Source organism: Crocodylus porosus, unplaced genomic scaffold, assembly GCF_001723895.1.
Source record: "Crocodylus porosus isolate Cpor-Errol unplaced genomic scaffold, CroPor_comp1, whole genome shotgun sequence".
Lineage (NCBI taxonomy): Eukaryota > Metazoa > Chordata > Crocodylia > Crocodylidae > Crocodylus > Crocodylus porosus.
The window spans coordinates 17,233,145-17,260,105 of NW_017728926.1; the positions used below are offsets into that span (position 1 = coordinate 17,233,145).

General features: G+C 48.0%; 1 protein-coding gene across 2 annotated transcripts in view; it reads right to left on the reverse strand.

The window, feature by feature from the left end:
• RERE (arginine-glutamic acid dipeptide repeats) overlaps positions 1-17,287 on the reverse strand; it is a 21,977-nt gene extending 4,690 nt beyond the window's left edge. The window contains exons 1-8 of one of the 2 annotated variants that reach the window (XM_019541624.1): positions 17,101-17,287; positions 14,753-14,845; positions 13,799-13,998; positions 12,286-12,447; positions 9,618-9,731; positions 7,340-8,730; positions 6,186-6,414; positions 4,080-4,800 (exon numbers count right to left, since the gene is read on the reverse strand). In XM_019541624.1, the coding sequence (XP_019397169.1) occupies positions 4,080-4,800; positions 6,186-6,414; positions 7,340-8,730; positions 9,618-9,731; positions 12,286-12,447; positions 13,799-13,876 (2,695 nt within the window). In that variant the 5' untranslated portion in view covers positions 13,877-13,998; positions 14,753-14,845; positions 17,101-17,287. Of the gene's footprint in view, positions 1-4,079; positions 4,804-6,185; positions 6,415-7,339; positions 8,731-9,617; positions 9,732-12,285; positions 12,448-13,798; positions 13,999-14,752; positions 14,846-17,100 lie in introns of both variants that reach the window. The other variant, XM_019541623.1, reaches the window with a different exon arrangement.
• Positions 17,288-26,961: the final 9,674 nt, after the last annotated feature.

Genomic DNA, 26,961 nt, shown 5'->3' on the forward strand with positions numbered 1-26,961 from the left:
CACTCTTTCCTGCTTATGCAGGGGGTCGGACTCGATGATCTATTGAGGTCCCTTCCGACCCTAGTATCTATGAATCTATGAAAACACTAGCGTGAAGCTATTCTAGAAAAGCTCCTGTGCTTTAACTTCCCACCCTACCTTAACCCAGATTAACTTTCAAGCATAGATAAACCACAACTGATTGTAAATACTCTCCAAAGTAACTATGCTGTTTGTCCACAGCGGCCTTTAGACTGGGCCTGAGAGTGCATCAGCAATGTGCATGTCCAAGAACAAACATCTGTGCAGCGTCCATGTTAGTCACAGATGTGTTTCACTCCTGATAGCTAATTAGCTGACAATTAACCAGAGGTATAAGCCCTGGGAGAAGAGGGGTGGGAGCATGCTCCAAATTAGATATTAACCACTTCACCTTGAAAAATGACCATATTTCATCACTTCAGGATCTGGAGGTATACAGCTGATTTCAATCCATCCTGTTAACAATCTGTAAAACTTCAGTTGCACCAATGTCAACCCTGCCCCTCACAATCTGCAAGATAGCATCTAGAGAAGCTCACAGTGCAGCCAGCCAGTGACTTCAGGTACAGCACCAACACTGCCTCTCTGGGGTATATTTCTATAGAAACACAAGTGTGCATCCTCTGGTTTCTTTAATGCACAGTGTAGCTCTTCCTGCAGCAGCTCTCATTCCTTCTCCAGCTCTGAAAGCGGCTACGCTCTCTCTTTTAATGCATGTGCTCCAAGAGTCGTCATGCTGTATTTGTCTGCCCAAAAAGTACATTTGCAGCCTGCTGTCCAAGGAACCATATGCCATGTACCTGAATCACTTTAATTTCTGACCTGCCTGCAGCTGCATCCTTTGCTGTCTGGTTTAACTACCTCGGTTAACCTGCTTTCACCCATCTGCTCTCAGAAAATTTGGGAAATCTGTATTCAGTCGAGCACCTTGCAAATTACCTGTGTAATGACAGGCTCGGTCAAACGAGCAGCTTTCTAATCCCTGTCTTGGCAGCTAACTAGGTACCAAGTCCCTTCAGCAGGCCTTTTTCAGGATCTTAAAACGTGCTTGAAAAACATTTCAAAATAACAAGGCCCATTACAATATCTCTCCTAAACCCCTCTCCATGGCAAGCTTAGATAAAAGAGCTCTGTGATGACAGACATCATAAAAAACTCCCTGCAGCTGCAAGGTGCCCAAATATTTGGGTGGATGGCATATGGAGGGAGTGAAGAAATCAATTCTCTCAGGCCTACCACTGACTACTGCACCTGATACTAGTCTGCGTGGCCTGCAATGGCTGCAGCCCCCCTCTAGTAACAGCTCATATGGCAGGGCTGCTGGATCTGCAGAGCTACCCATTTCACAGCTTTTCCCCAAGCTACTTTCCCTCAGCTGATGGGGAACCATCTACCAGGTGACCTATAGCCAGCCTGCAAAGGACTCTCTTCTGTGGCACAGAGCGGACGCGGGCATGTGTCAATGCGACAGTCCTGTCCGTGTTCCTTCTGCTGATGCTCTATACACACCTGATGGGGCCAAAAGGGCCTTGTGGTCCAAAGACACAGGCAGAACAAGTCTTGGCGTGCATGGGCTGCCCTTACACAACTCTGCCACTGTGCTGGCTTGAGGCACCCACACCCAGCTCACTCCTCAGACAGTGGCGATTTCCCGTAATTGTGCAGAGGGTTCATCACTTCCTGAATGCTACAATACCATCATAACATGGTGTACAGTCCATACAGGTAAGTGGATTGCAGTTACATGGCCAAACTCTGGTCGAATCTATTCCAGGAGGTTTCATCACGTGATGTAATGACATTAATAACTTTACATCAGGGAAGCAAATGCACATTACATTTTAAAAACCCACTGGACTACTGTATAAATCAGATTCAACATTTAATATTATTTTAATGAATGCCCTATCATTTATCTCCTGGGTAACTCTCAGCAGTCTCCTGGAGATTTATATCTAATTCCTAGAGACTCCAGGGCAATCCTGGAGGTTCAGCAACCGGGGCAGAAAGATGGGGCTGTAGCAGGGTGAAGGACCAACAGGAGTTAACAGTATAAAGCAGACCCCTCTCAGCTAGGAAGCTGGAGAATCACAGAACAAGACAGCTGGAAGGGAGCCTAGGAAGTCTGTCATACAGTCCAACCCTGGGCTCAAGGCAGGATCATCCCTAGATAAACCATCTCATACAATCATCAGTATGACTTCCAATTAAACCCTTCCACAGCTGAAAACTACAACGTCTCTACGTCACTCATCACCAGCCCTTACACTGGTTTCATGCACGGATGCAGTCAGGACAAACAGAAGGATGACTAGAGTCTTGTAGCCCTTCACTGTGATGACAGACCCACAGCCTCCTCCAGAAACCCCAACAGGACACCACGACAGTTTGCATAGCCTTCTTCTCCAGTTTGCTTCATTTGGCATCTTTGACTCTTTAAGACTTCCCTTTCCCACTGCCCCTGGTGCTCTCATCTACTTCTACCTTCCTAACTTTTCATAAACCTAGAAAAGTTATCATAGCATCTACTAAATCTCCCCACCCCATCACATGCCAGCCTGTCTCCTTGCTGACTTTGAAAGGTCTCATGCTTGTCTGACTGCATATTACAGCACCCAATGTATGCTTGGATTTCTGCATCAGGTCACCCTGGTTTCTGAATTGGTAAATGAACACGCTGCTGGTTGGGCAGGGACAACTTGGCTAACTTAATGGTTACTGACTTAATGTCCATCTCCAGACCAACAATCACCTCCCAAGACAGCCGAGGTACTTACGGTCATCACCCTGTGATCAGTGTGAATGAGATGTATATGCACACCTCAGAGAAATCAGAAACGTGAGCTGTGTGTTCAGATGCATGGGCTTGTATCCCATGGTGCTGTAGTGGTGTATTTATAACACAGTAATGCCACTCCAAGCCTCATTTTCTGGGTGGTGACAGCTCATGTTCCCATGACACCATGGTGCTAACCTTCATTGCTTCCCAGGCTCATTAGGAGGCTCACAGGGGATGAATGCTAAATGGGGTATAAAGCCTAAGGGGTTTTATCCATTGGGTTACCTAATACGTGCCTACGTTCGGTCTACACTGAGGTGCCCATGGCTGCTACCACCAAATCAACTGCCCATGCTCTAGACCAGTGATTCTCAACCAGGGTGCCACAGGCCCTAGAGTGTCGTGAGATCCTTTCAAGGGTGCCACACAGCGTTACCACTGTTAGGTTTACAAGCAGGCTTTACAAGATAAACCCAGAGATTTCACACAGAAACCTGCAGCTGCAACTCGTCTGAGTCCTTTGCAACAGAAAAAAAGTGATCTATTGTTTTTCTCTCGTCAAAAAAGAATGAAAATTAAGAGCTGGCATTTTCAAAGGGGGTCCTCTAGTCCAGTGGTTCCCAAACTGACAGATTGCGCACCACCAATTTAAAACAATACAACCTTAAGTACCACCAGCAATTTTTTCTCTTATAAAGTAATTATAATAAATCTGTTAAAGCATACCACTCATGGTATCTGTACCACAGATTGGGAACAGCTGCTCTAGTCTATCCAGGGGTGCCTCAAGTCTAAAAAGGCTGAAAACCACTATTTTAGACCAACAATGGGAGAATCCCTCTAACTCAGTCGCAACACAGGGCCGTATTAAGTAACCCGTGTGCAAAGTACCAGGGTTAGTACATCACTTATGAAGAAAAGCACTGCCTAACTGACAAAAACAACTCATGTATTTCAGCGTGGTTACAGTCTAGCTTTCCTCTGCTGTGATTTTCCCTCCCGTGTGGTCGAGAAATTTGTATGTTGACAGGAGATCAAACACAACCAATTTCTCTTTTCTATACACAGATGAAAAACAATGCTACAAAGTGGTGGAGCCATACCCGTGTCACACGTTTTCACAGACCCGGGTACTAGCATCGTGTCGAAAGAGCTGGAGATTTCACTGCTCGTGTACTTCCAGAGTCTTGGGACATGACTGTTTTGGGCAGACCATTCACTGCAGTAGCAGGTGCTTCCATCCCCCTGGGGAAGAGCACTGCCCTGACCCTAGGCTCACCTTGGTGTAGCGGGTCCTGCTGATGAAGGTGCAGATGTGAATGTATGTGTGAGTGTTGGTGGTGGTGAGGCGTCACATTGAACATCTGGAGCCGCGCCAACGGGTCGTTTGTCAGCGAGGCCATCCGCTCAGCGTGTATCCTCTCTGCTGCCAGTCTATCGGGGTAGCTCATTTCAGGCCGTAACTGAGGGCCTGCCAGTGCGAGTCTCTCCCTCTCAAGAGGGTTCAAACCCGGGTGGAAGGAAGCAAAAGGGTGAGGTCCTGCCGTTGGGGGGATAGTCAGTGCGCCATGCCGGGCAAAATGCTCCATGGGGTTGGTAGCTGGGTGCAGTGCGTCTAGTTCCGGGGGCTTCACCTCGAAGCCAGGTTTCATCCTCTCCCTCAGCTCCCTTTCCCTGATTTCTCGCTCCCGGATCTCCCGCTCTCGGAGCTCCCGTTCCCGGATGGTTGGGTCCACGTTGTAAAGGCCGGGCATGTGGTAGGCCAGAAGCGGATCAGTGGGGTTCAGGGGAACAAAGAAGGGATGGTTGCGGTTGGTTGGTGACATAACATGAGGGCGGGCGTACTCGCTGAGAGTCCGTAATGCAGGTGTGTCCGGACCGATATATGGTGGAACGGCGGCAATGGTTGTGGGCGGAGGTTCGAACGAAGGCCTCATGTGGGCTGGTCCGCTGAGCTGGGATTCCCCGAGACGACCTTCATGGGAGGAACTGGATACCTTCTGCTGCAAGGAATGAAGAAGGGGAGAGAGACTTTAGTCCAACCACCTTGGTGTAAAAAAAACAAAACAAAACAAAACAAAAAACAAAAATGCAGATTTGCTCCCACTTTCACAGTGGCTCAGAATACAGAGCGGGTATGTTCAAATGACTCATCCCAGAGCTTCATGTTCCCCTGTGCCTTGGGGACAGACCCGATTCTCCCTCTTCCCCCCTGGGCTCTGTAGCCTCAGCAAACCTACAGACTTGCACATCTCTGCAGGCAGTAATGGGTGGAGACAGACCCTCCAAAGTGCCTCCCCCCCACCAAACTCTGGAAAGGAGCAAACTGAAGGAAGCAGAACTCCACAACCTGCAGCAGCTGAAGCTTCCCACAGTACTTTGAGGAAGAGTGTGCCATGTGGAGGAGCCTGAAGAGACCCTATGATTATCCAAAGAATCTCATTTCCAAGTGAATTCCTCGTTGAATTCAGGTTTTGTACCAGTTTCAAATTGAGACCCCTGCAAGGGGTTGGGGGAAGTCGTATGCTATCCTGGGAGGTGAAAGGACTTGGCAGCTATACGTAGCTGCTGCTTCTAATTACTATGGACCATGTAAGAGGTGCAGTTGCCATGACTCAAACCTGTGAGAAGTCCCATATGCAAACCAGGAAAAGAGCCATCTTCATGGGCTGTTTTGCAAAGACGAGAGCAAAGCAGCATTGTTATGAGGCCACCGCAAGCCGATCTCCCAGCCCTCAATGAACCCTGACATGCTCTACCCTCTCTCACCAGGCTCCAGGGGTTTGGTGGTAAAAACCAAAGTAAAGTTGTTTAAAAACAAAAAAAACCATCAGAGGTTATACTGTAGAAGCTTTAAAAATGTGTGGTCAGGCCTTTCGTCAGAAACCAGGATGCTCTTCCGTCAAGTATGCTGCAAATTCACACGGCCTTTATGCCCCGTTTCCAGAGCCCAACCTGGAATTGCAGAGGCAGCAACTAAAGGCTATGCCTTGTAGGCTCAGGCATCCTGTGCCTGCATCACTAAGGAACCACAACAGGAGATGCTAACTACACTTGGGTATCACTGCTCATCTTCGAAATGCTGGACGAACCCCAGGCCCTGCTGAGCCCCCAAACTGCACTTTCTCCCATTAAGGCACTAGGAGTGGGAGGGGCCCGAGACAAGCCAGGTAGGAGACGTTCCAATGCCACGGTCAACAGCCCCCATGCTTGCCTCCAACCCTTTTCTGTTCTTGAACTTTGCATGTACCCAGCCATCTCCTCCAGGATGCACTTTGTCCTGCGCTACATGGTCAGGCAGGTGGGCAAATGCACACACGACATTTTACATCCACCTTTTAATCCAGCCCTCTGCCGCACCCTGTGATGCAAAGGACAAACCTACCGCGGCTCTTTCTGCTTCTCTTTCCCGCTCCCGCTCCCGCTCTCTCTCCCTCTCCTTCTCCTTCTCCTTCTCCCTCTCCCTTTCTTCTCTTGCTTTCTGCTCTGCCTCTCTCTTGGCCTTCTCAACTGCCTCCTCTCTCTTCTTGGCCAATTTGGATCCCGCCAGAGGCATGAAGTACAGGTCCGTTCTCGCGCAGGAGTTGTAGCCACGGTCCAGGTGTTTATAGAACCTGAGAGAGACACGTGCAGAAAGAGTTTAGGCCTGAGAAAGAAACAGATCTGGGTTTTAACAGCTCCACATCAAAGTGGGATTAAGGAACACTCATGATTTACAGTAATGCCAAGACAGGAACTGTGCCATGAGGTTACTCTACAGATTGGCCTCTGGCAGGAGCAGCATTTGCTTAGCTTCTGCTCCCAAATGAGACCTATAATGTCCTGTCAGAAAACTACAGTCCAAACTGTGCTGGACTGGGGCTTTTCCTTCCCTGGAAAATTGGTGATAGCTAAATCATGCTGCAGAGATAGGGACTGATTTCCAAAGGCGCAAATGTGAATTATGTATCCAGCTTGCAAGGTGGCTAACTTCTCGTTGTGCTTTCGAAAATCTCCTGCAACTCAAACTGCCGGTAGGTAATTGGTTTCACCGTCTTATGTACAAAGAGAGGTGTTAGACTGAAGACTAAAAATCACGGGGTGGCATTAAGTAAACTGAACTCTGTAGTGAACAACTACACTGGGGGGGCAAAGGGAGACAGCACATAACTGCAAGGTTCCTGCTACACAATCCACAAGTTCCTACAGCAAGACTCAGGTGCAGGGGACTCAGGATCTTGCCTCTGGTGTGCTTTATACAACTGGGCTGTTGAAGGGATGGCAGGGAAGAGGGCTTAACACTAGTTAGGGAGACTATGCTCCTAACAACTATGTTGCAACAAGATTCTTGTTAAGCAAAGTTTCAACCACATGTTAATCATGGCTGGGGGCCAACCAGATGTCCTAACAGAGCAAAAGCCCAACTGCAAGGCTGGCAGCATCGAGGCTGCAACACTGAACCCTGCCTGGCCCAGCAAGCGACACGTGGAAGCCTAGCAATCGCTCTGCTGAGTGGAAAGGCCAAGCGCACCTGAGAGAACTTGCTGATGCCCTCCATACCTGGCTGACTGGCTGGCATGGCTTGGTGTGTCCACCACAGTGGGTTCAGGCGACGGACTTCTGGGTGGAGGTGGTGGGCTCTCTGGCTCCTCTGCCTCATCAGGAGCCTCTTCTTTGATCTGAATAGGCGGCAATGTGCAGGACGTGACCACTGGGACGTTTCCGCTGGAAGCCGCCGACGTGGAGACAGGAGGTTGACAGGGGATACCAGGCACGGAAGGTGGAGTGGAAGTGGAGGGGCAGGATGGGGGGGTGATGGAAGGTGGTCCCCCAGGGACAAAGGGATGCTGAGAGAAGGGCGGCTGGGAGGATACCTGATGGAGCCCGGAGGAGGGGTGGCTTGCCGATGGTGGAAGGCTCTGACTCTGAGTCAGAACCGGAGGCTGAGCTTGAGAGGACTGCAGCGGTTGGCTCTGGGGCATCAGCTGCAATGGAGGAGGGTGCGCAGAAGGAGGATGATGAGTGGACAGGGAACTTAGTGGCTTCAGAGCAGGAGGCGGTGGCAGGTTGGAGTTCATTGAGAATGGAGAAGGCCCAGAAAGGTGGGGAGGGTGCTTGTGGGACTGTGGAGTAGGAAGCTGAGGAATGGGGGTGGTGGGAGGGGGTTTGATGTGAGGCATGGCCATGGGTGCAGGGGGCAGGGGCTGCTCCCGTGGAGGCTGGGGTTGCTGCAGGGGAGCCTGCGCTTGCAGGGCAGGTTGTGCTTGCACCTGCAGAGCGGCGTGAGAGTGAGAAGGAGCCTGTGTCTGAAGGGGAACCTGAGACTGAGAAGACTGCGTGGGGAGAGAGAATGGTTGAGGAGGTACAGGGTGAGGCAGAAGAGGCTGGGCTTGCAGGCCGTGAGGGGGAGGCTGGGCCTGGCCATGGAGTGGAGGCTGCGAGTGGGGCTGTGCTGATGCAGCAGCCTGGGGCTGACTCTGCGACACACTCAGGGGCTGCAGTGGTGGGTGTGGTGAGGGGAGTCTCTGCGGGTGCAGGGCAGGAGCCTGCTGTATGTGAGAGTGAGGTGGTGGCGGTGCTGGGGGTTGGGGCTGGCTGGGAGGCTGAGATACTGACGGCGAAACCTGGGGGGCGGCAGCGGCAGAGGCGGCGCTCGACACTGCTGGCATTGATGTGGGGAGCTGGGTGGATATCGGTGGGGTGGAAGGTGGGGCCTGGGCAGAGCCGTTCTGTGCCTGGAGCACCTGCGGCTGCGCCTGGAGCACTTGCTGCTGAGCTGATGAATCTGAGTCGCTCTCATTGTCCTGGGGGCTGGGGATGCTAGGTGACGTGCTCCGGTTGTCCTGGTCAATGTCCTTCGGGTCACTGCTGCCTTCATCGTTGACACTGCGGCTATCGGAGCTTTCACCCTCACCCTCGCCCTCCGAGGGAGAGTTGGGCCTGCTGATCTCCTGTGGAGACAGGGGGAAAAGGGCTCCGTGTTGCCTCCTGCATGGCTACGGGATGCTGCCTGCTCCCCAGCATGTCACGGTCATACCCAGATGCACTCCATTACATGCAGCCTCCCCTAGGAACCTTGCAGGGCATGAGCAACATTAATACGTGGGGCTCACGGCCAAAGCCAGTGCTTGGGAGTGAACCTGGGCAATTACATGTGGAGCCAAACTATCCTGCAGTAAATTAATCATCACTCTGATCCCCAAGAAGTTAAACTAGCAGTTCTTGGTTTAAATGAGTTTCCTGAATGTTTCTGTTCATGTAGACAGAAACTGGAAACTATTTTAAACTGGAGGTCCCAGAGAGACCGCAGGTGCAATAAGCTGCTAAGGTGCAACCGGGCCCATTTGAAATGGTCTCTAGCTTTGTTAATTCGGTATAGTCTGAGCTGTACATTGCTATGTGGAAGTGCAAGTCAGTGGAGGAAGGAGAGTAATTTGAAGTAAAACAAAATTTGTACATAGGCTCATTAACAAAATGAAGGGAAGGGACTGAGGGACCAAACCAACCTTTGCCCCAATACAGAAGAGCATGCCAATGCTAAAAAAAAGAGACAAGATGCCCGGGTCCAGTCCCTGCCCACGTGCTTCCTTCCTCTCCCAGCAGAAGGAACACATTAAGGAGTAGGCTGCTTTCCAGCTGCAAATTCAATTACAATGTGCTGCTCTGGCACTTTGAAGTAACTTAAATCAATCTTGTGTATTTGGTTTGTTGCTGGTTTTGGGGTTTCGATTTTATCCTTCCCTGGGAAGGAAGGGGGATGGGGAAGGACAGGGGACAGCCAGTTTTGGTCATGAGCAGCCTTTGTGCAGGGAGAACGCTGCTCCTTTCTGAGACTTACTTGAGTTTTGGACTTCTTGGCGTTTGATCTGTCCGGCTCCTCTGTGTCAGAGGCTGCCTTCTCCCGCTGCCGCTTTGAGTTCTTGAGGGGGGATGATGCCTCCTCTTTTATCTTCTGCCAAAAACAGAAAGGCATGGTTTATTAAGGAAGTAAAAGTGGAGCTAAAAGGAGACCCTGCCCACTCTGGCAGGATTCTGTGCCCATAAAAAAGTGCCTGCAGATACAGGGAAGCTGATCAGAGGCTGATTAGTCCGTGTTTAGTGGTAATCCAATATACCTCTTTCCCCATTCAAAAGGGAGAAGGGAAAGGAATCTGTATTCTGGAGCTATCAATACATTTCCCATCTTCCAGAAACTGTTTCTGAATGGGCTTTCATCCGCCTGCCAGCCCAGCTAGCTCCCTCTGGAGGCCAAATTTACACAGGTCGCCCAAAACAGAGCTAGGATTTTACATTTGAGGACAATAAGCTGAGAAGCAGCTTGCAAGCATCTCCTGCATACTGCAGGCTACTGGGATGGAGTGAATGCACCGCAACTGAGGCATCTCATCAGGCTACTGCTTTTAAAAGCATCTCATCAGGCTACTGCTTTTAAAACTCATGTTTCTACCGAATATACTTAAGTCCAAATACAAAATGAAGCCTCAGGAACCATTCCATGGGGTCAGATCCCAGGTCCATGTAGCCCATTATTTTGTTGCTGACAGTGGCAAGCACAAATTGCTGTAGAGAAAGGGGAAGGGAAACTTTCAGGAAGTTGACTTGAGAAAATCTGCCTGCCATGAAAGTTGTGTCCTAATAGGTTGAGAGCTGCTCAGGACCCAAAGTCAGAAGTTTGATAGCCTTTCCAAAATGGTCAACTTCTTTAGGGCTTGCCTGCCTTGGGAGATTATAGAGAAGCTACTGGAAAATAGCTTGGGAGTGCATTTAGGACACAAGAATTGTTCTGCCCTGAGTCACTACGGAGATGTTCTTAGTGGGGCAGTGGGGGATGAGTTCACACAGAGTTAGTGTGGAAAAGCTACCACTGAAGTAGCTATGCTGGGCTTTTTCCTCATGTTGATAAGCCTTTATACTGCCTTGCTCTTCATATCATTGACCAATCTGTTGGCATTTTGCTAAGCTCTCAACATCCTAAGGCAAGAAGTAGCAAAGGCACATTGCACGGAAAAGTACACTGCTGGACTGGTTTCAGATCTCCTAGTTTTCAATTTCATTAACACCCCCTTGTTTCTACGTCAGAAGAAAGGGAGAAGAGAACCCCTTTTTCTGCCTTCTGAAATCATCCATTATTTTATGTACTTTTTTCACGTCTTCCTTGTTTGCCTCCGTTCTAAATCCCAATCTTCTGGTCTCTCTTAACACTAGAGTTTCTTCTGGGCTGCTAAACATTCTTGTCACTTTTCTCTGAATTCCCTTTACTTCTGCAATATCCTTCTTGGAGATGAAGTGACCCATAAGGGATCCTATGACCTCAGCTGACTTCCTGCCCTTTGGGTGGGGGGCTGGACTCGATGATCTTCTGAGGTCCCTTCCAGCCCTAATGTCTATGAAATCTATGAAATATGCAGTACAATACTTCCAGATGGGACCAAATCATTCGTTTCTATAATGGCATTATGATATGTTCTTTATGACTCCGTAACCCACCACTTACACCTGCTAATCCTCCAAATAATTCTTACGTGAACAGTTATACAATGAAGTCATCTTCACTGAGCTGTCTAAAATAATGTCCAGGCCTTTTTCCCCCGAGTTAATCAAGTTAATTTAGATCACTGTGAAGTGCATAAAAATTCCACATTTTTCTACGGCACATCATTTTCATTTGTCTACATTAAATTTTACCTGTCTTTTGGTCATGCTGCTCACCCCCTGGGCTTGGTCAGGTCTCTTTCAGGTTCCTCCTGATCCTCTTTGGGTTGGATTTTATTTGCAAATGTTAACACATCACTGTCTGCTCCCTTTTGCAGACCACAAGCTGCATTTTAAACACCCTTACTCCTTCTATGTGACCTTGATGCTCCCTGCAGTTAACCTTCCAATGCCATGAAATCCAACCATGTATTCCTACTCTGTTTTGTGTCCCCTTTTCCCATTTGGAGGCAATGACAAGACTCCTCCCATAACGTAGTTTTTTTAGCTGTCTCCTGTAGGGGCCCTTGTTCCTTTAAGTAAAAAACGTCAGCTTCTCCCCCAAAATAAGCTGGAATGTAATTATGCAGAAAAGACAACAGAAGCCGCAATCTCATGTATGGGGCATTCTTTCCTTTAGTAAATAAATTAAGAGCATTTTAGCTAGATACCTGTGTTGAGTATAACATTTCTCACGGACATTTGCAAGAGGGTCAGAGTTGAATTTGGGTCTCAAACTGTGGCATAAATGCCTGTAATAACGGCAGTGAGATTATTTATAGATATGTCTATGATGCTTATCACCATGAGGTCTGTGTGCTTTTATGTATAATCATCCCCTTACCCAAACACCTGAGCAAGGAACTGCTTAGCTCTGTCTGCCTGCAGACCTGTGCACGTAGGAAAAGAGCAGGAATCCTACTTATCCAGCCTAGATCTCTGATTTGATCCAAGCCCCTAGGTTGACTCACTGAACTGAAAACAGACCAATGTCCTGAGTTGTAGAAGGAAAAAAAATCCCAGGCAAAGTTTACCTTGGTGGACTTCTTCACAGAATCTGCTTTGCTGTCATTACTGGAGGTGCTGGCAGCACTGGGAGAATTGCGGCCGCTGGACCGGATGTCTTCATTAATGGGTGAGGCTCTACCATCGGGACTGGCTGGCTGCTTTTTACGACCACTACGTAGTGTAGACATCTATTGGTTTAATGAAAATAAATGAGAAAAAAAAAACCCACCTGATAGGAAGCATCTTATCAACCTTTGCTTTTTTCCCCAAGTTATGACAGGTGCGTGCATCCCAGCCCAGCGCCTGAGAAACAGAAAATTGAGCTCTACATGTTTTTAAGCCTGTACTTGAAAGCTCATCTGGGCTTGAAACAGGAGGTGGCAAATCCTTAACTTGCTAACCAAAAAACATCAAATACTGCTTATGTTATTAAGCTGTGTCTGCTGGAAATGAGACTATTAAGATGATGTTCCCACAGCTGCTGTCCACATACCAGGCTTTTCTTCATACAGGCAAGCGCCCTTCTCCTTAATGTTCCACCTTAAAAAATAATAAATCCGCTAGCATAAACCAAGCCCGGTAAGGGAGTGACCTAAAGATGCTAGGCATACAGACAGCCGAGAGCAGTTTCAACAATGACTAACAGCTTCAATGTGTTCCTGCTACGCAACAAAGAATCACAGTCAATTATGCAGCAATAATTAATACCGTTTCATCTGTCCCCTCCTAATTTAGCAGCTGTTTGGATGACTGGCTACCATAAAAATGATGAAGCCAGCTTGAGCTGACAGCATCACCTGACAAGGTATTCAGCAGCTGTGACAACAGGAACATGACCAAAAAGGTGGAGAGAGAAAGAGAAATCTGTTACTGCTTGACAGACCCATCCGTGCGACTTGCCAGAAATGCAAGCCCCCAAACCATGAAAGTTTCTGGTCAATCCTTGGGTCCCCACAGGTGGCAGCACTTCAACAATGCTCCAGATACATTACCATGTGTAAAGCCTTTTTATGATGGAACCACTGTGTAGAGGACTCTGAGGACTGCTCTATACTTGGGCAAGGAGATTTTGTTTTAAGGCCAGCTTTGTAAGGTGAGTTCTCTCCAAGGGCAGAGAGACAGTACTTACATTTTTAAAAGGCTCCCTTCAGAATGCATCTAAGGGTTACCTCAGATAGGGCGCAGCTAGGGAAAAGAAGTAGCACTACAAATGCTGTCACAGATTTTGGTAGTAGAATTATTCTGAAGGGGCTGCTACCTTGACCCACTCAACAGAAAGAGAGATTTAGACTTGGAACATTAAGATACACAGGGTTTGACTAGACCTCCCCAAGGAGATACTTCAAGGTCAAATTTTCAGACAAGCCTCAAATTCTGCACAGACATCAGCCCTGCATTTTGGCAGGCTAACAGAGCAAGGAACTGATGGGGAGGAGAGACAGAGTGCTGCTGGAAGCTCTGACTGTAACAGGGCTAACTTTCTACACTGTCCCTTCTCTTTCCCAGAGGATGCTGAGGACATGGACAATGCAGACCTACCGAGCCTCGACTCCGCCTTGTCCTCATGCTATGCTTTCCGCTGAGTCCATCATCTTCCTCTTTGACAGGCTTAAACATAAAGGGTGGAGGGTCCACTGGCTTCTCAATGGGCGGGAGCTCCCCGTACTTCTTGAAGTGGATGCGGCAGTCAGTGCAGAGCAAGATGTTCTCTCGACCACCGTGGTGCCAGTCCTTGGAGGCTGTTGTTGGAAAAGTGATGGGGGAGGATTGGAAACGTACAATATATTAGATATGGAACACAAATACCCACCTTTCCCAGCAATGCAACTGGAAACCTTTGCCTTGTTGCAGGCTGGCTTATGTCTCCATGAACATTTTCCATGCTCGGTTACAGACTATTTCTTTATTTAAACAGGCAACTGCTGCTTTGAAAATGAGCGCAAGAGAGACTGCTGCTGCATTTGGGGACTACGAGTTAGGGAGCTATTAGTTCTCTGAGGTCTGTCTTGGTTTCTTCGAGATAAATGCAGCACGAACATTTCATCTCTCCCTTCCCTTACTTACCTCCAGGCTTTTGCTTGCATGCTCAGTGCATATGTACAAGCATCAGAGAGCTTTCAGGAGTACTTATAAAAGCAAAGCTGCTGCAGAAAAGCCTTGGTGCATCATGAATGCAAGTTATGTATCTGACAGTCACAGCTCAATATTGATTTGCTATATGGTAAATGGATTAGATAAAGGACTCTGTTTAGACATGACGGCTTCACTGTATAAATGTCTATCTTCCAGGATCCTCCCCTGTCACTGCAATACTAATTTGCAATGGTAAATCACGATTAACTCTATGCTGGGATGCTGCATATTTTTAGCTGATTCAACGCTACATTTTTAGAACAGCTCTCTGTGCATTACAGCTGCTTTTGCTTGGATGAACCAATGTTAAATAGGCACCAACACAAGGAAAAGAGATACAGCGATATATCAAGTGCATACTGGTTGTGAAGCAGTGACGACAGGCGTAGCCCTTCAGTTCCTGTTCACTGTCCTCGCTGTCAAAATCATCTTCACTGGCTGAGCTCAAGTCCACTGAATAAGCAAAGAGAGAAAGAGAAGGAAAGGGAGAGAAAAAAAAAATCAGGATGAGTTCTCACTTTGCTCTGGCTGGCTGAATGTAACCATTTATGATGAGAATTCTGGTCTTCGTTCTGCAGCTTCCTAGGCTGGCCTGCAGCCATCCCACCTTGTGCTGCCATCACATCAAATTTCACAAGCTAAGGAGGGTCAGGCCTGGTCAGTACCTACATTTAAAAAGATCTCAGGAATATGCTAAGTGATGCAAGTGACAGTGCTTCTGATCCAGTGCCTGGCACACTTCCCTGGGCATCAGGGTTGAACCAACACCCATGCTGCCCAGAGGCATGGCACAGGTGGAGGCACTGTACTACATGAAACAAAGTGTACAGGCCTCAGGAAGGGAGGATTGGAGGAACGGTGGCTCAGAGTAATATTCAAAACTAGGGACGCTTCACTCAAGAGTCTGGCCAACTTCCCAGTCAGACAATAGCCACCACACCGAAATCCCACCTGGCAATGTCACATGCACAAGAACTTTTTCTTTTTTTTAACTAAACTAGATGCACAGCATTGCTGTATAGGTTCCACAGCTGCTGATTTTTGTCCCAGGGATGGCTGGGTTTCACTGGTGGGTAAAATGGTCCTTATGTGGTTTGATAGCTTGTAAAGTGCTTTGTGACCCCTCCGGATAAAAGGCAGAACAAAAATATGGGATGCTTTATTATTCTTGTGGAAAATGCTCCTTAAAGAATGCATCTGACAGCTGGATTATATTTCATACATCTTAGTTTTGGGGGATTTGCAGAGCCTTCCAATTGTAAGGCTCACCCTACTTGTGGAGAGCAGTCACCTCATTAAAACATCACCAGCTGCAAAGCACATTACCCTTGCCTAAAATGGCAAGTGTGCAAACCTCATAAGCCTCTAGAAAGAATCTGCACCAACTGGGTACTATGGGATCTTGTAAGTAACTGGCTGAGAGCATTGCATCTTCCAGCCACATGCTAAAAATTCACCATCTCACATGTGCCTATAACCTGTCAGGAGCAGAAGGGCCCTGTCACAAAACACGTTTTAATGTGTGACTTCCCATGGTCAAATCTTTACTTTTAAGGAAAGCCCTTGCTGAAAGAATGGTGTTTCCCTGAAGGCTCTGAGAGAATAAGTTTTATCATGTGTGTGCTATATGGAGAGAGAGGCTATGGTAATTTCCATTAGAGTCTGTCATCAACCCCTTACACTCTTCTAATCAAGGCAAGGTCCCATTCATTTACTCATAGTATGGTAACAATGACTGCTGGCAGCATCGTAACTTCCAATTCAGACTCCTCCAAATGTCTGAAACTGAACCGAAAAGTTCACACCAGGCTAAAACCTCATCCACTGAGCTAAGGTTGGTTCAGATCTTGCAGTGACGTGGGCCTGTGTGCAGCCTTGTACTCATTTGAACTTGAGGGAGCTGTGCATCCTGGATCCAAGTGAAGGACCAATGCCTTTGTTTCGACTTTCAGGTACAGAAACCGATAATACTTTGCTTTGGTGCATCTTAAAAACCATCTCCTGTATTCCCCCACTACACATACACACATATTCCCCATCCTCCCTATAACAGCACTCCAGTAAGTTTGGTCCAATTTCTGAGATTTTGCCAATCGTCTTTCATTGCAAAAGACAAGAAATGCTCTGGATTTATTCCACTGAAAGGCTTAAAGTTTAAGGGAAGCTTTAGCCTTTTATACAATGATAAATTCTATGCAACCGTCTTGACGTCAGTCGTGTCATAACCTCAGTGACAAGTTCAACTGCACTAGGCTTTGCAGTGACTCTTTGTTAAGGTGCTTCTGCCTCAAAGCAAGGCCACGATGAGATATGGTAAGATACAGCAATGCTGATGGTAGCAGAAGGCACGGTCATGAAAGAAGGCTTGGGCAGGGGAGAAGGAGGGTGGGGACTGCTTTATTGTCTAAGTCCTGTGCCTAGTAGAACTCCAGGGAAAATGCAACGCTTACAGCCAGGACAAAAATAGGGATATTCAGAGCCAGAGAAACATCTGTCCTTACTCAGGCTTTCTAGCCTGAGCCCCACGCTGCACATGACAGGAAACATCACTTGCTGATCACAGACTCCTGCCATACTCGGACGTAATGGTATGGGAACAGCCTGAATTCAATTTCCTTGCTTTATTCAGCTGAAGACAGAGCCATTACATTACTGCAGTTCCATGCATCTAAACAAAGATAAATGCACTGCTTTTAGCCGCCACTTACAGAATTCGCTGGAGGGGGGCCTGGAGGGAGTGTTGACTGGAGTGGAAGCAGTTCGAGTTTTAATTCTCCGAAACACAGCCTGCCTCCGATGCCTACGGTGGGCTCGGGAACTTGCTGCTTCAGGGGTTTTCTTCCAATAGTAATAGAAGGTGATTAGTTCTCCCTGCAAACACAGAAGGAATATGTTAGAGGGGCATGCAAAGCTGACTTGTCAGCTCTTTTCTTCCCCCTCCGCAGAGAAGGACAGGGTATGCATGTATGTCTATGTTTGTAAAAGGCTTCCAGCCAGACACATGTCCCCCTGGATAGAAGAGAAAAATATTTTATTTAAGAGGAAGTTAAATGCATTTAATTTTTTAAAGGCTGGGCTGCAAAATCTACAGCCCCCATCCTGGCACTGCCAGCACTGGCCATTCACAGCAAGGGGAGCTCTTTCCTTTGAATAAGCATTGAGGCAATACCTCGGCCAAGTGTTAGGGGACACTGTGCTGCCAGAGGTAGAGTCTTTCCAATGAGCTGTAAGAGCCATGTCCTTACTAGTGACGTTCCTTGCAGATCCCATGGCACTGTCAACAAGAGTGTGATCACTTCAAACAGACAGAGCGCAACAATCCAAATCCCCCCATGAAGTTACTTAAAAACACTCCTGTTCAAAAAAAACTTAAAAGTTAAAATGAAAACACGCCGACAAATATCTACCCATAACACTCAACCACATTAAAGCAAACCAAATGTTAATCTGAATATATGTGTTCACATCTAAATTAATTAGGCAGTTAAAAGAACACACCTAGGGAAGCTGGTGATAATTCCATATATAATGAATCTGGCTTACAGTCAAAAAACCGGGGCAGATGACATTCAAACTAGCAGATGTAATGCCAAGCTAAAGAACAGCATGTGGTTTTAATCTCCTTTCTTTTACTTTGAAACCCCATCATTTCCTGGCGACTTGTCTGCCTCTAAGGTAAAAGGTGTTGTTTCTTTCAAGTTGCAAGAGAAATGGAGCCGTTCTAACCACTCTCTTGAAAAATCAACATCAGAACAAACATGCCTGAACTGCCCGCAAAAAGGGGCTCTTTGAACTGCCTTACATGTGATCTAATCACACAACCTCAGTCAGCTTGCTCTGTCCGCCAAATTCAGCACTCTTTGCTGGGAGTAGATGGAGGTTAATTCTGTTGCAAAGACACACCCTCTGTCCAAACTGCCGATGGCCTGGAACAAGCAGGAGCAGCACAACCAGCATCTTCTGTACCGACAGCCATGAAAAGGCAAATGGAGGGGACTGCTCTGGAGGGCAGCTAGCACCTGATCTCCACTGCAGATCCACTGAAATGAAAATGATCCCCAGAGTCTGCTATCTTCAGAGCAATACTTGGTGAGAGAGTTGGGGTGGGAGGAAAAAGCATAATACATAGTGCCTTGATTTGGCAGAATAAAAAAAAAAAAAAAAAAAAAAACTTAAAAAACCCCTACTTATTCTCCTAAAAAATGAATCCCTAGAAATGAAAGCAGGCAGGCATCTTTGCCATTCTTCTGCAAATGGGTAAATGCAGGCACACGGGTCGGGAGCTGATGGAGTACACACACCAAGTCTGTGACCGAGGCAGGGACAGGGGTCCTGACATCTCATCCCTTTGTGCAAACACTCCTGTTAAATTCCATGCAAGGGCTTTAAAATTTGTTTTTGACCTCATGAGAAAGGGGCTCTGAGTCTCTTCGGCACTAGTGATGGGAGGACAAACAGAGAGTGGGTGACTGACACTCCATGGGAAGTTTATGCCATGCTTTCCTGAGCTAGCAAGCTTCCTGCAAACAAAATCAGCCACATTTCACCTGTAAAGTTGATTTATATCAAATCCTTGGTGTCAGGATCAGCAAGTGAAGTCAGTAAATCCCACCTCCCTGTGTCAGTAGACTAATACCTCTCCTCTGATACACAGTAACAGAAGAGTTCAAATCAATCTTCCCCCCTCGCATCATATAATAGGAATGAGAACAAACTTGGGCTATATCTACATGTGGCAAACCCATCACCTCTCAAGGGAAGTTTAACTACTTATGCACACACTGAGCTGTAAAACTAAGCTGTTTTTTTTTTTTTTTTTTAAACTGCTTGCATCTGGGGATAAAACTTCAGAAACAGACACCTGACTTCAAAGCAACACCCCCAAATTTGCAGTCGGAAACTTGCACGCAGGTTCAAATTAAAATGTTAATTCAAAAGCTGACTTGGACAGTTCTAAAGCATGGGTGGATCTTAAGAGCTAATCACCGTTTTATCCTTAGGGTTCATTAGCAGAGAGATCCAGCTATATGACTCAGTGACTCAAGCTCCTGACACAGACCCGGCATTAGAGTCAAGGAGGTAGTAGATGCAGAGGAGTCTTACTTTTACACGCACACAGTAGATGTGCACCACACACGCTGAAACTCCATCCCAGGTTTTATTAGTTGCCTCGCCATCAAATACTATAATGTCTACCTAAGGGATTAAATGCTGGAGTGGAGTGAATCTGGGAGGATTAGGAACAGCATATTGGTGACTGCATGGGTGGCAGGAGCTTGAGCACAAACAAAAGAACATGTCGGGAAAGCTTTGGATCTACAAACAGGGAATGAAACAGCTCCCAGCTTCACCGCCAGTGAAGTCAATTGAACTTTAATCAAACATGCATAGTGTGCGCTGCTGAAACCCATCTCACATAAATTCAGGGAACAAAAGCTGTTGCAGAAATCGATAGCCTACTGAAACATTAACACAGGCAATCATTGATCAAAAGACTCTTTTACAAAAGGCAGCCTTGCAAATTAGCTGCTGTTTTTGCTTGCAAGCAAACACAGGAGCATAAATGCTGCCGACATGAATGGCCTGTAATGATCGTTTTGTTCCTGGTGATCTCACCTCACAACAAGGTCTTGCAGTCAACACGTCTCGGCACTATAATTGCTAAGTGCGTGATGGACTCAGCTGGTTAGGTGCATGGGCACTGGAGAGGAAGAGGAAGGCTGGATGCGAGACAGGAGAAGGGGAAGGCTGTTCTGAGTAGCTCTAACCCAGGGAGATGCTCTTAACCAATCTGCCAATACTAAAGTCTATTCTTAGAAGAAGAAAAAAAGCCTTTGTCCCAACAGTGGACACACCGAACTCACCCAAGATAAGGGGACCGAACATTTAGGACTGCCCACCACCTGGGATAGTGGCTCAGGCAGGAACATGCTCCCCCTTGTCTCTCCAATTAACAGACAGCAGTGTATTGCATCCCCAAATTTCCAAGCGTCATTTAGGATTGAGTGATGAGACATTAAAAAAAACCTGTGGGCAGTTCTCTGGCTGAGGGGAAAGGGGGGAAACCTTTAAGGCAAAGTCAAGTCGATGAGGGGCTTGACATGCCATTTAAGCACTCGGCTGCTGCTTCTTCTACAACCCAGCGCTGCTGCTAATTTGGCATTGGTCACGTGTCATTACGAGGAGGCTCTCTCTCTTGCATGAGGCGCCATTCTCATTCTTGCTCTTCTCTTGCTTTTTTCTTTCCTCCTGTGGTTGCTGCAACTAAATTAAGCTCTCCAGCCAACACCGTCATGCTGGGGCAGAGCACGAGTAACTACTGCACATCCTCAGCAGTGGGACACCACAGCCGTGACACGAGCCCCAGCTCCAAAGGCATCCTGGCTTGCAAATGCAAAGTATGTAGGACAGCTCATAGGTAGATGTGCACAATGCCTGTGCAAGCGAGACACAAAGACATCATGACTCAATGAAGCAACCATGCAAGGGACAGACAAATCTTTTGTTTAATGAAGCTGCTCTTTTAGTACAAGCGGAAGAAAAATGTGCTCCATATGCATGGTTACAGTTTGGGCAGCGTTTGGACAGGAGGTGTGCAACTGAAGTGTGAGATTATTTTAGGGGAAAGGTTCCTCCTTCACTCACCACAACCATCAGCTGGGTGCCACCTGTCACAGTGGGTCCAACCCAGCCCGCTCACAGCTTTCAGACTCAACGGCCCACCAGCCACATCACAGGTGGAGTTTTTCTTCAGCTCCCCCTTGATGCAGAGCCCATGGCCTGCTTGCTTCCACATCCCTTTCTTGATTTCTCATTTTGTGCCACTCGCCCACAACTCCAGTCCACATGGGGAAGAGCCCTAATGAGATGCAGCAGTAGCCTGCTCCCATCAGTGGCATCTAGCATCAAAAACCGGCTCCTCATCCCAAGCTCAGAGGTCCCAGAGTTAAGATGCAAGGCAAATGTCTAGGATGAATTTGGTCTCTTTGGGGTGTTGAGTCCCTCTCCATCTACGTTGGATCAGCGATTATATATCGTCATATGACCTCAGGAGACCCCACCACCCTGTTAGTTTCTCTCTTCTCTGCAAATGCACACTCAGTCTTTCACCCTCCGGAAACACAGGTGTGTCCCCATTAGGTTCTCCCAACCATTTTCCTCCGCAAGCAAAGTGTCGACTTCATGGTGCCACCGATGAAGCACTGTCTTTGGACTGCATGTCGTTCTTTCCAAACAGTTTCCTTGCCACACTTGTGGGTCACCCAGCTGACATGCACTTTGTACTGCTCCGAGGTTATACCAGAAGGATGAGACGTGGAGCTCTTTGTGGGCTGCGGGCACTGCTTCCACACACGCCTGCCTCGGACAGCGGGCTTCCTCTGTGCCAGGGCTCTGCAACCGTGTTCGCAAAGCAATGCTCCCTACTTGAACAAAGCAGAGCTAGGAGTGACGTGCCAGCTGACCTGGCAATGTGGAAACCACTGAACTTCCCTGCAGGTGTGACAGCAGGAGGTACGTGGCCTTGCGTGTCCAAGGAAAGAGGGGGCCGCCAAGAGCCTCCTTCCATGGTGGGGGACAACCAGGAGGGGAAAGGAAAGAGGGCTTCGTTCTGTATTCACAGCAGGATCGGCAAGAGAGAGCCTCGCAGCCAAAAGTGAGGGAGGAAAAGGACATTATGGCCAGGAAAGGAAGCGGCTCCCCCATATCCTTTAACCGTATCCAGTTTGTAAGTGGCAAATGCCTCAAGGGACTGACCAGGGTTTCTGGCCTTGCCTTTTGATTGGCCTCTGAACTCCAGAGACAGCAGGTTTGTAACGCCCCCCCCACTCTGCTCCTTCCTCCCCATGACAGACATCACCTTGCACCGGGGAGGCCAGGCACAGGTGCCCCAACTCGTATGGCATTTGAAAGTGCTCCTGATGCTGCAGAAGCCCTCAAATTTCTTCCCTCTCAAGCCTCCTTATTTCCACCCCGCCAAGGGCCGCGTGGGTTTACAAAGGTGCACCAGGCTCTTCCCTGGGCTGCACAGACAAACAACAAGCACAACAGCAGGAACAAAATGAAAAGAAAAAGGCACTGATCTGCTGCACCAGCAGCACAGAGCTCGGAGACGCGCTCCCGAGCTCTGCCGAGGCTTCGCATGAGATCTGAGAGCAGCTCAATTGCTCACATCCTTCTGTAACCCAGCATTACGGCTACCGTCAACACAGGCCATTTGTAGTTGTTAGGAGGTTGTTTCCTTGGCACGAGGCACCATTCTCTCTCCCTCTCTCTCTCTCCACTGCCACCATTTTCTCTCCCTGCCCTCCTGCGTTATGCTGCAACTCAGTCAAGCTCCCTGACCTACACAACAATAAAACGCTGGGGCCGGCGTTATGAACTACTCCACGCCCTTAAAAATCTGACATGAAAGCAAGTGAGTGCTGCACGTCCTGGTTTCTCACTTCTTATCAGCGGTTTTCAAAAGTAAAATCCACAGTACAAGCTGTGCCCTGTGTTTGTGGTTAGTCTTCCCTTAGGTAAACAAAGGATTAGCGCCGTGTGCGCAGCTCTGAATCCGAGAGGCTCCGACAGCCCTGCCGTAGCAGGCACCGCTCCTGCACAGCCAGTCATATGAACACATCAACTTACCTTCAAGTATCTGTTATGGTATAACAGAGCGAGCAAACATAATAATTGCTGTTTAATTTCCCCGGAGCATAGCTATGCCAGGAGGAAAAAAAAACCCAACAAAAGCACGGGGGATAGCTTTAGCGCAATTAAACAAAAAAGGTAAACCGCACCGCTCTCCTTGGCTACCCCGACATGGAGCAGGGAAGGAGGTGGGGGGGGGAAGAGAGGAATGGGTTGTTCAGCTGTGGACTGAATGAATTCACAAGCTTTCTGGAATGCATTGGGATTTTATTAAGTCAAATCAATCCAGCTAATGCACTCTGTTAGCAAGGTCCTCTGTTAAAAGTGCTGTCTCCAGTGGTTCGGCTCCCACCAAACCCCACCGCAGCGTCATTACAGCAACTACTCTCAATGCCTGAATGCCAAGGGAAGTGCTCTGAAGACAACAGACTACAAAGGTACAACTTAGCAAAAGGGGTGTTCTGGTGCAGTGGCTCTCTTGGGTGTCTGGTGCCTCAAGACAGCAACCGAGGGGGAGGGAGGTCCCCCCGGCAGCCGATCCCACTGGCTGGGGTCTGGGAGGGGTTGGAGGAAGGGGGTCCCCCACAGCTGATCTCACCAAAAAGCGGCCAGAAGCAGCACAGCTGCTTTTACTGGCAGCCCCGGTCCCCAGCTGGTGCTTGCAGGGGATGCACTGGTGCTCCCGCCTGCCCCCTCCGCCCGCTGGCTAAACAGGGAGCGCAGCACGCTCAGGGGGTGCACATGCACCCCCGTGCACGCCCTATACATTGCCCCTGGTGGCTCTCAACTTTTTTTTGTACCAGGACCCATCTGTAAATATCCATGGCCTGTCCTGACCCAGTGCCCCTCACTCCTGACTGGCTGCCCCCAAGTCCTCAGCCCCCCAGGGTGTGGGGCAGGGGGTGGGTGTGGGGGCATGGGAGGCCCCAAGCAACCCCTTGCAGGCTGCAAGTCTGATAACCCACAAGGGAAAAGACATTTTTCTCCTTTAAAGGAGAATCCATTTTTAAAGTTTGTTGATCCATTTTTTAAAGCTTGTTCGCGACTCTTCGATATATTCTTGCGACCCACAGGTTGAGAAATTCTGTTCTACTAGATGCTTTCAGCACAAACCCAGCCACCAGTGCTGCACAATTATCACAGGGAGTGAGGGTTGGAAGGGACCTCAGGAGGTCATCTCCTCCAACCCCCTGCCCAAAGCAGGACCACCCCAACTACATAAGCTTTGGTTCTTGGTGACTGCACAGCTCTGGAAATCAGCAACGGCACTATTACCTCTTGGTTGTTTGAATCCGGGACCACGCTCGGATTAAGCAAAACAGGTGCCAGCTCTCCCTACTGGCCCCCACCCCAGCAAGCTTTTACTGGCACCCATACTCTTCATTCTTCTTCCCTCCAAGGGAACATCCGAGAGCAGCTGTAGCTGCTGGGAAAAAGAGCAGGTGAGACCCTGCTTCTCAGGAGCAGCTCAGGAAAGTGTAGTAACCTCTGTTTCTCTCATAGCTGTCCACAGGTGGCTGTTCACTGGGGCTGTGCGAAGCCCTACCCTGGGGTCTTCGCAAGGAGGCTGGATAATCACCGAGCTGGGGTCGTTTAACCCCAGCATCCTTTCCTGCCATGGCAGGGGGTCGGACTTGATGATCTGCTCAGGTCCCTTCTGACCCTACTAACTATGAAGCCACTACTGGGCTGGGCATTAAGTGGTAGGAAGGGACCTCCCAAGCCTGAGTCCCTTAACGTAATCTCACTAGTTCCCACTTTGGGGGGAGTGGGAAAACCTGCTTCTGCTCGGTGTTACATAGCGGCTACTGGTGCCTTCAACTTTGCCCACACAAATTAGAAACAAAAACTGCAGAACAGAATTTGTAGGAAAAAAAATCTGCAATGGATCTCAAAGTTCATTCAATCAGCTCTCACTACAGCACAGCTATGGAGCCAACCCAAAAGCCAGAGGCTGGCAGCTGAGAGTGCTGGTTCTGTGCAACCATTCCCAAAAGCCAGCCAGGTCCAGCTATACCCTCTGACAAGTTATTCACCATGGTTTCCTACAAATGTTTCACTAATGGCAGCAGTTAATTTGCAACAGGAAAATATCTTCAGGTAGACACCATGCTGCTGTCCTCCACGAGTGACTTCCAGCAACAGGGGAGCTCGTACCTATCTTTTCCTGGCACAGCTACTCTTCGTGGTGTTAGACAACAAGTACGATGGACCAAAGCCGGGAGAAGTCCAAGCCAGTCGGAAAAGACCGAGTCTAACCGTGTCTGGAAACCTTCCTTATTTTTTTTTCCCAAAAGTAGCTTCACGAAGGGTTGAACCTGGGCATTTTTACCATTTTAAATCTTAGTCCTCATGCCATTGTCAACAGTGACAAATAGGCTTGTGCGTGTTCTAATTAAGCAATAAGTCTCAACAGATTGTGCAGCAGCACTGATTAATGCCCACCTTGGGTGCACAGGGATACTGCATAGTCTGAAACATCTTACTGAAATTATAAAACAGGCTTTTAAAAAAACCTAATAGAATTTTTGTAGCATTATTAAAAATATTATTAAAAATCATAAAATGGCTCCCAGGGAATTTCCTGCACATCGCACGACGCAGTAAGATATTTTTAAGAAGTCTTAAGATATTTTATCGACTAGTTCCCCTACCTATTTATTCGGTTTTTTAAACCTGTCATTTGGCTCCCTCGTCTCCCCCATCCTCCACTCACAAGCCTTCCTTCCTGCCACATGAGAACGCGGCAGGCTCAGGGTCCCTAATGGCCCTTTTCCGCCTTCCACAAACCAGCAAAGTCAACTGGTTGATTCCCCCCTGTAATTGAAACTGCAGGTGACAGTGGGCAGCAGGGTGGGAGAGCGGAGGGCAGAAAGGGGAGCGGATGTTAAAGGAATCCATGTTCTCCCTTTGAAATTTTATGCCATCATCTCTCCCCAACACAAGTGCTGTCACAGATCTACTCAGGAGCCCAACTGAGGCTCCATCTGTTTTTTGGTTTAAATCTGCAGTGGGAAAAACACAATCTGAAGCAACTTTACATTCACCAACTGCTGCTGTTATTTAGCGCTGCTTGGCCTGTACAGACTAGAGGAAGATGCACTCCCTGTTTGACAGGTGACCCTGATTAGGCCTATAATACAACAAACAACTAGGGGATGATAACTTTTTCAGAAATGCCCAAAACAGTTCAATCCCGTTCCTTTTTCGAAAAGTGCCTTGGGCACGTAGATGCTTATACATTCTTTGGCTTTTAACACCACCTAAATCGCTTCTGACCCTGGCACGCAGGTAAGTTTTGGAAATGTTATCCACCATCTCAGTTGGAGTGCATTTCCGCCTAGTATTCCACTACATCAAAAGCAAAAGTCTGCCGGATGGGGAGGACAGAGGAAAACTCCAGGTTATCAGTAGGTCTGCATGCATGTGTGAACAGAGACAGAAAAAGCATCAGAAAAAGGTAATGGCACCAGTGAAGAAAAAGGAGAAAGAGGCAGAGGCTGAGAAGTGGAGAGTGAGAAAACTACTAACGGCAAGAATAGCATCAGAACAGAGGAGGGGTGTCAAGAAAAAGGGGATATTGCGCAAAAAAAATCCTTGCAATTTTAAAAGATCCTGCATAGCTTTGTAATAATAGAGTGATGCACCATAGTTACCCACTACCTTCTGTCAGAGGAGAACAGGCTTTTTAAATATGTACGAGCTATGCCACACCTTTTCACAGCTCTGTTCTTGTGCTGCATATAAGGCAACGATACGCCAAAAAGTTAAGCGACTTGTCCAAGGTCACACAAGTAGTAGGGTTGGAAACAGAAGCCACATCTCTGGATCATCTTCTGCGTTCCTAAGTCACTGTAACTTCCTTCTCTCCTCCCTGCCTGCCCGCCCACAGTAAAACTCAATGACTTCCACTGTTAAGTTATTTTACGTGCGCT